We start from the raw sequence: 15,526 nt of genomic DNA on the forward strand, positions 1-15,526 counted from the left end.
GGAAGCTGATGGAATTAGAAAGGTTGCAGAGGTCTCTGAAGGACAGAATTGTTCCTCTGACAGACCACTGTATCGCTTGGTTGGCTTTTATAAATCTTTTGTCCTCTACTATCAAGATAGTGGCCCCTGGCATCTTCTACCCCAGATTCATCCTCAAAAGTCACCATGGTTTATGATGATCTGCAATAGTTGAAGCAGAAGGGGAAGCTAATGGCAGAATTGTTGAGATGAAGGTTATCAATTTGGCGTAAAGATTTTTTAAAATTCTTATGCTTTGAAGAGCTTCCACTGTAGCATCTGTAAAATCTCACCCAATAGATGTGTTTTGGGTGGTGAATAACTTGGTCATGGCTAGCTCAGCTTAGAGGCTGATACAGGTTCCTACTGTTGTGAAGAAATTACTAGATTTCAGAGGATAGTGTTGGGCAATAGTGGAATTCTGTAGAGCTCTATCTTGCCACCATCCCCATTCAACAAGTATATGAGGACATTAAGAGGCTAGTGCAGAATCATGGTTTGCAGCATATTTAGTATGCACATGACCAGCGTTCCCTCTAATTTTTCCCACACATGAATTTTGTTATGTGCACCAATATGGCAGGGGTGGGGCTAGGGGAAGAGCGCCTCTCCCCCAGCCATGGTAGGTCCGGGTCTGGGCTGGTGCCAGAGAGGAGAGGCATCTTTCCCCGGGGCAGCCTGAGCGCCTGTGCAGCGCTTAATAAGCTGCTGTGTGGCTCATGGCCACGCAGCTTAGAGGCAATTTAGCACATGACAACGGCTCAATGTTTTCATCTCTTCTGACTCAGTGCAGTTTGATGCCTTACCCAGCCTCTGGTTGGGACTGGGGTGTGGACGAGAGCTGCCTCAGTCCAGATAAAACTGAAGTTATGATGGTAGGCTGGGGAAAGCAACCAGAAAATATTGTCAAGTTTATATCTACCCCTCAGACTGAAGTTGGTTGCCTGCTCTTTGTTATTCATGTAGCCAACTTTGGAGTCTTCGTAAATACCCAGTTAGTATTATATTATCCTGTTTCAGAAAGAGTCAGGACATGTTTTCTTTTCCATTTGCATCCAACTGGGAGGTGCGGTGTGGATCTTACCGCTGTTTCATGCCTTTATCATTTCAAGATTAGGCTACTGCAGTGCGCTCAATTTGGGGTTAAGGGCTTGTCCACATGATGGGGTTATGTATTTTATGGGGTGTGATTTTTAAAGCACACTAATGTGTTGTGCATTAATTACTTCATGCAGACCCTGCTGGTGTGCACTAAAGGTTCAGTAGTGCATTTAAAAGTAGTTGTTTCAAATAGAAATATGTTAAAGTGCATTGGCATGCTTTAGATCCCCCCACCCCCATACAGCACATCACCCCACAATATAGACAACCTCTAAGTCAGAAATCCATTCAGAATCTGAAGTTTGTGTACAGCGTAGGAGCCTGCAGAGCACCTTGCTGTATGTTACACCAAAGCTTTGAATTTCATATTGGCTGCCTTTAAATTTGAACATGTAGCTGCTACATATAAAAAGGTGGGTCAAATTAATTCCTGGTGAATGGAATTGCATCTGCTGATACCAGAAATCGATTTGGCCTGTGATATTTAAAGAGTGTAGCATATGACAATATTTTATCAACCTCTATCCACAGAAGTTTAAAAAATGCATACTGCTAGCAAGTTGCATACAAATTGCAAATTGCATACAAAAGAAGGTCCAATGCTTGGTCTTGAATTAATTACCCTCCAAAGGCTGCTTACAGTGACATTGTCAGCAGGAGGAAATTAATGTAACTTAGTGGCCTGTAACTTAATTTCTGGGATTGAGGATTTTAATCAGAAATATAATACAATAAATTACATGTTTTGGTAAAGTGACAATTGTGAATTCACTCAAGTTTTCCTGACAGAGTTCCACATCTGAGGTTAATGTCACAGCCTGAGGTGCTCAGTGGATATTGGAAGTTTAACACGGAAAACAAAAGACAAAATAACAAATCAGGGAGTGGGGAGTTGGGCGAAATGGTGATAGAATGGTAGAAATGTTTCTGAAAAATAGTCAAAGAATGCAGCTGGAATCATAAATACAGAAAGACCTAGAAATTTTAAATTAGAGATGTCAAATAAACTGCCTGATGGCCAAATGAGATCATCAGTTAAAAGTGGACTGATCCATGAAGTATTTACAAAGAAAGTCGACTTCTCGAAGGCTACCTGCAACCCACGGAATCTGTGCCTCCTCTCAAAAAAAGCAACTACTCCCTCTGGAGTTGGAGATTGACCAGTCTGCCAGAGGCCTAAAAACATTTTAAATATATTTGAAAAAAATAAAGGCTGCAGCTTATCTGAAACATTTTTCTCCCTCGGTGCATGATGCAAAACAATGGGCAGATTCTCCAGCTCCTCTCAAATAGTGAAGAAGTTGCTGCACTTACCTTATAGTTAAAGTAACTGTGACACATTAGTTTAAAAGACTTAGTTCAAGATGTCATAATTGCAAATAAACAGTGGTATTAGAAAGAAAGGCCTTACACAATTGGTTGTTATCTAACATAAGGAATAAAAAAAAGTAGCAGAGATGTGTCTACAATAAAGTTAGACAGTGAGAATAGACAAAGAAGGTGCAGTACACTGAGGGAGAATGGCGGGGGGGCAGGGGGTAAGACTACTGTGTTACTAATGGGAGAAGTAGTCAGAAGTAACCAGATCTAAGTCCAGCAGAAGGAGAGTGAATCAGATGAATGGAAAGTGATATCACTTCAGGAAAGAGCTCCTGAAAGCTCTAAAAAAGTAGAGGATAAGTGCACTGCAAGTAGCAAGACCACTGGGGATCCAAGAAAAGTATTCCCTGCAAGCTTTCTGGGACAACCAGGCATTTTGAAAGGGGAGAGAATCTGCCTGCTCAGTAGTTTTTCTCCAGACCTCTCAAATGTCAGTCAAAAGTAGTGTAAATGAACATGCTTTAATACGTGTGCTAAATACAAAAATTAAAATTGATTTTGAACAGTTGCTGTTGGTTGAAGATTTATTGTAGATCTTGAGAATCCAAGAGACAGCTGAAGACTGCTCTAGTCAGAAATGGATGCTAGAAAGACAGTAAATAATGAGGACAAATGTAGCAGTATACAGAAAAGCTTAGAACATTTCAAGTCTAATAGATTACAAAGAGAGTTCAATACAGATAAATGTAGAATAATGAGTTTTATGAGTCTTTATCACATATTGTAAATGTGTGTGGGTTATGAAATATGAGGAATAAAAAAAGTAAGAGCTGAAAGATAAGTATGAACATTATTTATGGATAATGAGGAGCAAAATGAATGAGCAGAGGAAAAGGAAGACAATGTATGGAATAATGAAGACTTTGATGAGTTGTTATCATGCAAATCTGTGTGCTCCATAAAATAAGAGGAGTAGAGTCAAAAGACAAGTCTGTGCGGATTGAAAAACAGAATGAACAAACAAACAGGAATGCAAGAATAATGCACAGAATAATGATGACTCTTATGAGACTTTCTCTCTCAAGTTAACACGCTTAGTAAACAAAAGGATTGAAAAGGGAAAAGACAAGTCTATAGATGCCATAAAATATGAGAAAACAATAGAAACTAGTGGTTGCTGTTCTAACAAAACCAAAATAATTGAGACTGGCATAGTCTGGTTAAATACACAGAAGGCCTGATTGTGATCTTTTATACCAGTGTAACAATTGACTTTAATGGAGCTACTCATGACTTTTGCCAGTGTGTGATCACAATCAGGCCCAGATTAATATATAAAACAAAAGAAGGGTGAAGTAAAATTCTGTTATGTATATTGAAAGAAAAATCAATTAATGGCAGAACATCTCTCTCTAACTGCGCATATTGCAACAACTTTCAAATCACTCTGACAAAGTAGAATCCATTTTAGCTACTGTGGTGCGACACCATGAAAGGGTTAATTTGTAAAGCCACAGTCTCTCAGGTAACAACTTTATGCCCTCAGGGTGTTGTCATCCCTGTGACCTCCTGCAGTGTGGGAGACTTCACATTCAAATCTCTTCTCCACATGAGGCAGAAGGGGAAATTGAACCAGGGTCCATAGCACCCTCAAAGAGTACCCTAACTACTTTGCTTTTCTCAAAATACCTGAAATCAAAAGAAAAAATGTCGGATCAAAATGCAACATTTAGTTACAATCCAACTCAGAAAATCTTGATTCGCTAAAATAATCAAAAAATTCTGCTTTCAGTTTGACCCAAAACCCTTTATTTTATTTTTTTTGGCCAGCAAAAAATCCATTATTTGCCCAGCTCTACTCTACTCTATCAGGAATCTAAAACAGTACGTGTGGGGTTTAAAAGAGTGTATATTATGCTGACCTCTGACCCTCACTCCTACCCCAAAAAATGATTCTGTGAAAGTGCCTTTCTGTGGTTCAATATCAGCTGTGTCTTCATATTAGTCCAGTTTACAGATAAATGTATTTTTTTCCATGAACTGCCTGTTCTGTACTGGAATTTGAGAGTCACGTTATATTCTTTCTTTTTACCAACATCACTAGTAGTAAACTTGCTGCAGGCCAGTAATAATAGCTGCATACTATCAGCTAATTGTGCGCAACTCCATGCAGTGGCTAGTCAGGTTGATGCTGAAAAGTTACATATTCTAATGATATACTAGGAATTCATGGGAAAGTATAAAAAAAACAAGGAGTACTTGTGGCACCTTAGAGACTAACATATTTATTTGGGCATACGCTTTCGTGGGCTAAAACCCACTTCATCGGATGCATGCAGTGGAAAATACATTAGGAAGATATGCCACAAGTACTCCTCGGTTTTTTTGTTGATATAGACTAACAAGGCTACCGCTCTGAAACCTGGCATTATGGGGAAGTATGTAAATTTGTTCTGTACAGCAGTGCTATTTCAAATATCTGGATAGTCATGCTGTGGGTCTATCCACATTTCTATTATAAATCCATAGTCACCACTTCTTAGCTGTTCAGTCTTTAACCTGCACTGAAGTGTTGCACAGTGTATGAAGTATGAACACTTTTTCATGTCCTCCACACCTGTTTTTTTTTTCATGTTAAATTCTACTTTTCTTATTGCAGACGTGCCTGTGTAATTCGAGGCCAGGTGGTAGCATTCGATGGAACAGCGTTGGTAGGAGTGAATGTCAGTTTCCTACACCACAGTGATTATGGATACACCATCAGCCGACAGGATGGAAGGTGGGACATTTTCATCCCTGGCCTCTCATTAGTTGAGATTGTTAGTCTAAGGACCACATGCCACCTTGCATCCATGCACAAAATTTCCACTGACATCACTTTTTACTTTGTAGATTGAGGGCAGTATCTGGTCCTCCGTTCAGGCAGCATATGTGATTAGAGTTTTCTGTGGTAGGGTGACCAGTTGAAGGAAAGAAAGCATGAAGACAGTGAAAACCCATGAGCCCTAAATAATAACAAAAATATTGTGGAGACCTTCAAACACATAGGACAATAAGAATGGCCATACAAGTCGGACCAGTGATCCATCTGGCCCAATATCCTGTCTCTGATAGTGGCCAATGCAACATGCTTCAGAAGGAATGAACAGAACAGGGCAATTTGAGTGATCTGTCTCCATTCATCCAATCCCAACTTCTGGCAGTGAGAGGTTAGGTGAACCTGGAGCATGGGGTTCCATCGCTGACCATCTTGTCTAATAGCCATTGAGAGACCTGTTCTCCAGGAATTTAGCTAATTCTTGTTTGAACCCAGTTCTACTTTTGGCCTTCACAGCATCCCATGGCAGTGAGTTCCCCAGGTTGACTTCATTGCGTGAAAAAGTACTTCCTCATGTTTGTTTTAAACCTGTTGACTGTTAATTTAATCAGATGACCCCTGGTTCTTGTGTTGTATGAAGAGATAAATAACACTTCTCTTCTCACTTTCTCCATACTATTCACAGTTTTATAGAACTCTATCATATCTCCCCTTAGTCATCTCTTTTCTAAGATGAACAGTCCCAGTCTTTTTAATCTGTCCTCATATGGAAACTATTCCATACTCCAATCATTTTTGTTGCCCTTCTCTGCATCTTTACTGAGATGGGGCGAATAGTACTTCACATGGTATCAAAGTGTGGGCAGACCATGGATTTATATACTGGCATTATTATATTTCTATCTTATTACTTATCCCTTTCCTAGTGGTTCCTAACATTAGTTTTTTTGACTGTTGCTGCACACTGGGCAGAGGTTTTCAGCTAACTCTCCCTAGTGACTCCAAGGTATCCTTCTTGAGTGGTAACAGCTAATTTAGCCCCCATCGTTTTGTATGTATAGTTGAGATTATTTTTCCAGTGTGCATTATTTTGCATTCATCAGCGTTGAATTTCATCTGCCATTTTGTCACCCACCCTCCAAATGTAGTGAGATTTCTTTGTAACTCTGCAGTCAGCTTTGGACTTAACTATCTTGAGTAATTTTGTATCGTACGCAAATTTTGCCACCTAACTGTTCACCCCCTTTTCTTGATTAGATCCGGAACGCATGGGAACAGAATGTGACAGTATTACTGTTAAATTGCAGTACTTCTGTATTTTGAAGCTGTGCATATTATCAAGCTCCTTGATATCTCTGACCTGGGGTTTTGCATAGTTGAAATTACACAGGATCCCCCTAGTTTCCCCTCCTTCACTCCTATCTTACGGTGAGGAGGTCAGAAAATGGCTTCTTCTGAAGCCGTAAAGATCACTCCTTTAGCTGACTGATGGTAGCAGAGCAACACAAGTATAAAATGTGGATCTTCCCCAAGGCTAGAGAATGGCAAAACAGCTACTCTGCAGCCATTATTGCAACATTATGGCTCCAACAGTATCCGCTTGTCCCTGTGCCCCACTTGTGCAGGTCAAACTCCTCCTGTCCGCCTCATGTCTTCCACATGGCATACAGAGAACCCCTGGCAGAATGAGCTGAGTTCAGTATTACACAAGAGATATGTTCCCTGTAACCTGCCCTAAGGACAAGGCCAGTTCCATTGCATTTAGGGACCTCCACTTGCAGGTGTGGAGCCATGATTTCCCCCAGAATTTTTGGCTAATGCAGGAGTTTGACTGTTTGAAGACTTTATGGTCATTGACCACATTATAAAACTTATCTTCTAAAAGGTAAGTTTCCAAGATTTGTATGTAGCATAGCTTATTTACAATAGTGAAGAGAGTAATTTTATTTACCTTATTTTCTTGATTTTAAAATTGCAGTGTTGTAAGTTACTAATTATAATTTTTTATCTACACTACTCCTGACAGAGTTGTTGCATTAAAATATGTTACTTATATTTTACTCTGAGAGTAATCTGTGTCATTTGGGATATGTGATGAGATATGCATAATTAAGTCTGACTTCTTATCACTGTTTGTTACCATCAAAGGCCTCCATAATATATGCATTCAATAATACAGTGAGTGAAATATCTATTTACATTACCTTATATTACCTGGCTGTAGATGTCAGAATCTTGGAAAACTGAGACATTATGTACCTTGCTTTCTGTCTCACACTATCTTCGGGTGCAAATCTGCACAGGGTTATTCACAGTTGCTCCTTGAGTATATCCTGTAGTGGTCTGCCATTGTACCACATCCAGGAGCTGATTCAGTTCTCACTAAAATTAATGGGAAGCTTTCCCAAAATGTCCACACATTGAATAGTAGGGCTGCAATCCCATATGTTTCTTGAGCATACTCCACCTCTTCATCTTACTACTCGCAAAACAGGAAAAAAGAGTATGTTGGAGAATGAGGTGATTGTGAGGCCCCAAGTCAGCTACTTCACGTGCTGGGTACACACACAATCTGAGTAGCAGTCATTGTGTGGTTCAGGAGTTTCTTCACATACAGGCCAGGAGTAATTCTACACAGTTGTTAAATGTGAGTGTTTTTAGTAGGTAAACACTGGAGGAAGAGTGAACAAATTGTAGTGAAGTATCTCACCTTACATGTGATGAATTCTTGGAGTAGGGATATAGAGCGAAAGCACCACCTGGCCTCACAATTGGAATTAGAAAGATAATATTGGAGTTGTTTCACATAGCAAATTAATAGTTAGAGTGGGGTTCCATATGGAATTTTTGGTAGTCATTTGCTGCAAGCTGTGTTAATGTTGTAAAGGAAACTATAAGACAATGTGTTTTGTTTTGTCTCTTCAGTTTTGACCTTGTGGCTATTGGAGGTATCTCTGTCACCCTGGTCTTTGACAGATCTCCTTTCATTTCTGAGAAAAGGACACTTTGGTTGCCTTGGAATAGGTTTATTGTAATAGAAAAAGTTATCATGAAAAGAACAGAGTTGGACCCACCATCTTGTGACATCACTAGCTTTATCAGCCCAAATCCAATTGTACTCCCTTCACCTCTGACAACATTTGGAGGATCCTGTCCAGAGAGGGGAACAGTCATTCCAGAGCTTCAGGTAAAAGAGAGATTTTCAAATTAACAGAATGTGTTATTGTAGAAAAATATGCTATTTGAAGACAGTAAGAATTTTTTTCTGATCTCTATTTATACCCATTGTTAATGAAACCTACATTGTTATTTGATAATATTAAGTATACATTTCTAGCATAAAACCATTTTTATTACAAAATGTAAATTATGTTGATTTTAATTACCATCTACTACATTTTCAAAATGATCTGAACCTGGCCATTAAATATACAGTCACAATTTTTCACATCCACATATTGGTATGCAAAGGTTTTAGTCCAAGCAATAGCTTATGCAAAAAATAAAATTTGGGTGCACAAATAACATAGTAAATTAGATTCCTAATCTGCCTGCATAAACATGATTGCACATGCAAATCAGAGATTTTACATATAAAACTGTTAGGTATGAAATGCTTCAGGTGCAGTTTTAGTAGTGGAAGTAGTAATACTTAACATTTAACACATGCGGTGATATTCCAGTCAGGTTGAAGTCAATGGGAGTTTTGCCGTTGATTTCAGTGGAGCCAGGATTTCAACCTACTATTTAGAAAGCTTTATACAGGTTTGGAAAAATCTAGATTCCACTGAAGTGAATGATCTTTTTATAAGTTTAGTGGTTACATGTTCGGACCCAGAAGTTCAGAGGCACAAGTTAGGGTTAGTATTTGATGGACATCAGTAAATGCCTGACTGTCTTCCCATCATTCCTGGAAGTCCTGAAAGTGCTGCTGTAAAAAAGGACACTGGAATACCCTGATTGCTTCCTGCTGTGATGATGTTCCCTTCCCAGGGATGTACTTCTGGGAATGACATCAAAGCAAGGTTATTCAGTGCTATAGATATTTTGGAGGTTATCTGTGGGTATAAATATTTTCCATCCAACCTTTTCTGTATTAAAAAATTGCATTGCTCCCTAAAAAGGGCCTCATTAATTTCTTTATTAGATAGAAAACCCTTCTAGTTGAATTCTGTCACTTTCGCCTGTAAGTAATGATAAAACATCATACTATCTCAGCCTTCTAGTGGCTGTGCTGTGGCTGTATAGTTACATTCCTGTCTCCACTGAATAGAATGGGATAAACTAATGGGCACAGGTTAAAAAGAGCTGATACAAGGTAGTAAAAGAACTATGTCACACCCTTCCACATAAGAGATTCCAGTATTTTTTTTACTAGCCAAGTATCGGAATTGCTATATACAGTTATCACATGTCAGGGTGCAGCCCAAATCAGCGAGAAGTTGTGTCGTCACTTGTCCTCTAACCCTGAGTGCCTTAAAATGCTCTACTGCTGCAGCTTCCTGTCTGGACGCTCCCAGCCAGCATACAAGCATGCTCTGGGTATCTATATGATAAGCAGCCCTGGTTCAGCAACTCTGACTCCAGCAGCCTGTTTGTTACATCATAGCCATAGTCCTGAATTTCCCCAAAACCATCTGCCTTGAAATGTCCAGCCCTCTACTGGAACATTTAGGGAAGTAATATGGTCTCTTGCTCTTTAAAGAGGCAAAAACACAGCAGTGTGTTGCTTTAACTGGAGTTGACAATCCCTTCAATTCAGACACAGTACTGGGATGGTTTAGATTAAAAGTAAAACAAGTTTATTAACAAAAAGAGAGGTCAAATGTAAAGGGTAAAGTCAGAAATAGTTATGTGCAAATAAAAGTGAAAAACACTTGATAGGGACTAAAACTTAGCAAAACCACAATCTTGGTCCAAGATAAGGTTCTTAACACTCCTTCTACTAGCAAAATAACTGACCACACTCTTGGTCAGCATCTTCCACAAAATCCAAACTTCTTGGTTTCTTTGTAATCTTAGGTACAGGATCACTTGGGGTTCTTTGCCCCTCTCTTCTATAGTCCAGAGAACTTTTGAAATATATTCTTCTCAAAGTCCAGTGCCCCAGCTGTGAGGAAAGATGCCATTGAGTCTGATGGAGAAGGTTCCATGCTGGTTTTTTCCTCGCTGGTGCTTTCTACAATTCAAGTTAATCTATCCCTGCAGTCTCTGATATGCCAATGAATGGCCACTTGACTGTGATCGCCAGTTGTCTGTGATTGCATTTTCTGGAGGGAGGCATCAGCCTTTCCTTTGTTTGGAAAAACCTGTTTACCCACTCTCCAGATTTGTCTAGTTTAAATACATTTTAGTCCCATATTTCCTTCCAATTTCTGTAGTCTTTTGGGTGTTTGCCATACATATACCACACAAGAATATTAATGATCAGTGTGTTGTTGGTTTTCCAGTGATAGCTTACACAATACCTATTAGATAGAGATTCTGACAAAAGTGGCACTGGGATGCTGTTAGGGTCACAACAGTATATTCACTGAGCAACTGCTCCTAATCCCCTGGTTTGGGATAGAAGAGAGCGAAATACTAAAATGTACTTTATATGAATATCTATTACTAGTCCCCTGTTTTAGAGGAAGGAAAGTTTAGAACCAACTGATATTAGATGCATGACAGAGGAGGCAGCTGGGATGTCAGCAGGAAGGACAGGGAATAATCAAGGGATCAGCAATTCCCTGCCAACAGCACATTTCATATGTTGAAACGACAAGTGCTGGCAGACCTCCAATGGTACTGCAGTATTGTGTTGTTATACACAGCGGAGACAGTGTTGTTATAGCTATACGGTAATAGAAGGTGTTTGAAACTGAAACGATTTGTTATTAAGGAAACAAAAAGTGAGCTGGAATAACCAGGAAAAATAAACAAAGCACCATTTGTATTTTTCCAGATTGTGTTGATTTAACATTGTGGCAGACTGGCTCATTAGTAATGATATGAGACATGCTAAAATCACAGCCTGCAGCATTTAAATTTACAAAACAGGATCAAATTGTGAGTGGGCCTTGCATGAGTGTAGCAGAGAGTGTGCAAGGAGTTTTCCTCATTCCCTTGCACACCCTGCACCAAGGACTGCCACAACAGCATCGCCTCCATTCAAGGAAACACAAGGGCTAATCCCTCCTAGTAGCCTCCAGCGCCCACATATCTCAAAAGGTCAAAGCCACAACACCTTCCGCCTCCTACCAGCCTGTAGTCTTTGCTGTCCCCCTGCACACTAAGTAGCTCTGGAAAGGATTGTGATGCTCAGGAAGGCATGGCTCCTTCCTGAGGTCCCTCTAAGATGGAGCAGCCAACCCAGGGTAGTGCCTTAAACACACAATATGGCCCAAGGTGAGTTTAAAATATGTATTTATTTAATTATTGTTAGGTCCAAAAATTAATTAACCAAATGAGATGTCCTCTCCAAAGTCAACCTGCAACTCTAGGACAACTGAGGTTAGTGGATTTAGACGAGATTAGTACTCAAGAGAATAATTGTTATCACAAATTTGACCAAAAACTTAAGGCAAAAGTAATATTTTGTGCAAACGTTAGAGACAAAGAAGAGTTAGAAAAGAGATGGGGCCTCCTTAACAAAGTATAGACAAATTACCTGTTTTCCACCTGTGTGATCTTTCAGACACTGTGCAGCTTTGGATGATGCTGAAGATCTTGCATTATTCCTGACCAAAATATGCCGGGCAGAGGCAGGGCAGGGGTCAAGGAAGTCAATTTTCAGTGGTGCCTAGGTTTCTTAGAAAACATCATGATTTGGAATACAAAACTTTGCCCTTTTCCTTGGCATGAATATCATTAATAACAGTGTGTACAACTGTTGGGTTCTTCTAGGTGGTCCAGGAGGAAATCCCAATTCCTTCTAGCTTTGTGAAGCTCAGTTACCTCAGCAGTCGAACCCCTGGATATAAAACCTTGCTCCGCATTATTTTGACACATGCAGCCATCCCTCCTGGAATGATGAAAGTGCATCTTACAGTTGCTGTTGAAGGGCGGCTAGTTCAGAAATGGTTTCCTGCTGCTGCAAACCTGGTCTACGCGTTTGCCTGGAACAAGACAGACATTTATGGACAGAAGGTGTCTGGTCTGGCAGAGGCAACAGGTATGTTGAGTTACTTCAGTGTAATTAGTAGTAGTAATACATTTGAAGGAAAAATACTGTTTACACTTCTGCTGATATATAGTGTATCTAAATTAATTGCAGCTTTAGCCAATTGGAATGTGATTATCTAGGAAGCATTTTTCTAATTCCTCGCGTTTCTCTTTTTAAAGCCACATTTCTGGGGGGTTTTTGGGGCATCTCTAGTTCAAAAGTCTCTTTCTCCTGTCTCATAATGGTTACATACTAGTGGGTACCTATATAGCTATCCCTGTGTTTGTAATGTACATTCTCACTGTGACCTTCAGTGTGTCATTGCCTCCGTCATTTTTTTTTGGCAGTGACTTTTAAAATGTCATTTCCAGTTAGAATTTACTAAATGCTAACTTTTAGGTATCTTTGCTTATTATATTTGATGTCTGAAGCTGTTAACTTCTTGACTTGTTATTTCAAAAGGTGTACATAGAAATCATCCATACTTTTTGGGGTCCTTTTATTTTAGTTTTTTAGATTTTAAAGTTATCCAAGTAGTGGTCCCTGATTTATGACAGAATGCTTCTATGTGAAAATACTATAACTGAAGTAAAATGCATTTAATTTATCCAAAGTATTTTCACATGAATTTTGCTATTTGATCTTGAATGTTTTTTATTATTTTTAATCAAGGATGGTGTATTGTGTTTAATGACCTGCTATTGCAAACACTTCCTATCAGTGTATTTACTATTCCGGTAGTGCTTACTATTGTGAGTAGTCCAATTGAATTCAGTGGGATTTCAGTAGGTTTTGAAGTCTGTGGAGCTACTCACAATGATAAGTGTTTGCAGGATCAGACTCTAAAATATTAAAATAATTAGGGGCCACATTCTGCCACTTACAGTGAGTAGTATCTTGCTCCATAAATAGTCTCATTGACATCTGCAAAGGATAATACTATGACTATCCGCTCTTTCAAATGTGTGTTCAAAAGTGGACAAATGCTATCTTAGGGGAACATTATTCACACTGTACAGCCGATATAGAGATCTACCATAGAGTAAAGTCTTATTCAGTGTGAGTAGGAGTGGCAGAATCTCTCCCTAACTGCTTATACCATATAGATTCCTATATCAACTTGTATAACAAAGAATGGAATTAAATGAGTTGAGATTTCTCTTCTGAGTTATAACCTATTTGTTCATTTTTCCATATGTACATATAATATAATAGACAGCAACAATATTATGGAATTTTGTTGTTATAAAATGTAGGATGTCTGAAAATGACATGAAATAGCAGTAAATATGTTAATACTAATAAATATAGTACAGAACAGTTAAATATGCTAATTCCCTTCCAGATTATTTGAAATCCAGTAATCATGAAGTCCACCCTTGTCCAACATATTTCTAGACTTTAAACCAAATAACTATGTTAGAGATGTCAGAAAAAGGTACATTGAGTTGCTAAATCCTAGCAAATCATTTATCAAGGGAAACAAGAATAAAACCGGTCCATGAAGCACTATAAAATAATGCCTATTTATTTATTTATTTATTTGCGGTTCAAAGCCTGATTTCATTTAAAGTTTATTTTAATTATGCTTCTTGCAAAACAGAAGCAAGAATCTTTATATGTAAGTGCATTGTTAACTTGGTTTGTAAGATTCTGATAAAGCCTTATTTAATTTGACAGATCGAAGTAGTCTGGGACCCTCTTCTGCATTCATTATGTGAATTTTGTCAAAATAATTCCCTGTGTTGGTGTATTACCAATATTTAATAATACATTCTGCTCAGACTTCATTTTAATTACATTAAATTACAGCAGATTGAAGTCCTATAAGCTCAGGAATATAACCATCTGTGTTTAATATTATAAACCCTATAAACACTTTCATTTTTCTTCAGGATTATTGGCAACAATTACATAATGATTTACTATAGTAGTCTATCCAGAAAAAGTGGTCTCTTAGAAAAAAACAGACTTTCTGAAGGTACTCATATGCATGGAAGGACCTGGAGTTTTTTGGTGGGGGTTTTAGAGAAATATTTGGTGGCATTTCCCTACTCTCCAAGTCTTGCACATTGAAGAAAGTTCCTGATCTTACATCTGCAGCAGAAATTATAACAACAGAGTTTCTTCTTAAAATCGAAGGGTTAGAAAAAATATATAATAGTACTCCTCTCTCTGGAAAAACTGGTTCTAAAAGATTTTTTAACAATGGAAATAAAACAGAGTTAAAGCATGTGGCTCATTCTTAGATATATAAAGTTAGCGTATAAAAGGGGGTATCCAAATGCTACTAGCCAGAAGGGCCAAAGAGAAGAAGACAATGAAGTTGTGACTGAGCAGATAATGAGCTTTAGGAACATTTGGCAATCCAGAATTTCAGATGTGGGCAGAGAATAGTAGTAGAAGTATTACATTGTCACCCATGATCCTAGCATGTGCTCCATTATAGACATCCAGGAGCAGATCTTCAGCTGGTATAAACTGCCATAGCTCCATTAAAGTGAGTTAAACTCCCACTGAGTTCAATGGAACTATAGCAGTTTACACCAGTTGAGAATCTGCCCCAGAGGGTGTCTGCAACTCTGGACTATTCCTTAGCGTTGTGGACAGTATGTATGCCTGACCTGGGCTGAACTTGTGAAGTGTGTGACTGAAGAAAAGACCCTATAATTTAGGTGATAAATTGTCAGCAAAGTTGCTTCATACTAAAATCTTCTCTTTTCTCTTCCTTCTTACATTAACACCTAGAAAAGCACTTGTTCTGATATTGACACTTGATGAATAATCCCAGTAACAGAATGGCAGAGGCAGTTTGGGGAGAAATAATCAGTGCTGTGGCCAAATCTGTAGATTCAGAATGAGCAGTAGTATAACAGCAGTGTTGTTTTAGCTGCTGGGGCCTCTTTAAATTGCAAAGGATGGACAAGGCAGCTGCTGGGTCCATAGCGTAATGAGCTGATGCCTGTAAAGCTTTGAACATGCAGTGACGTTAACAGGAGGCAAGGGAATATGAATTCAGGAGTCAGAAAGTTTAGTAGCAAAAGCAGAGGCTTCTTTTTGATAAACTGATGAGAAGCTCCAGAGAGTAGTGGGAAAAGTCTGTTATGTTCCGATAAAACGTT

At 38.8% G+C, this 15,526-nt stretch overlaps 1 protein-coding gene across 18 annotated transcripts in view; it reads left to right on the plus strand.

Annotated features, from left to right (window-relative positions):
- TENM1 (teneurin transmembrane protein 1) overlaps positions 1-15,526 on the plus strand; it is a 1,403,901-nt gene that overhangs the window by 1,275,686 nt on the left and 112,689 nt on the right. For all 18 annotated transcript variants that reach the window (XM_073361279.1, XM_073361281.1, XM_073361273.1 and 15 more), the window contains 3 exons: positions 5,099-5,218; positions 8,183-8,444; positions 12,146-12,413. In XM_073361279.1, the coding sequence (XP_073217380.1) occupies positions 5,099-5,218; positions 8,183-8,444; positions 12,146-12,413 (650 nt within the window). The remainder of the gene's footprint in view (positions 1-5,098; positions 5,219-8,182; positions 8,445-12,145; positions 12,414-15,526) is intronic.

Source organism: Lepidochelys kempii, chromosome 9 (assembly GCF_965140265.1).
Source record: "Lepidochelys kempii isolate rLepKem1 chromosome 9, rLepKem1.hap2, whole genome shotgun sequence".
Classification (NCBI taxonomy): Eukaryota; Metazoa; Chordata; order Testudines; family Cheloniidae; genus Lepidochelys; species Lepidochelys kempii.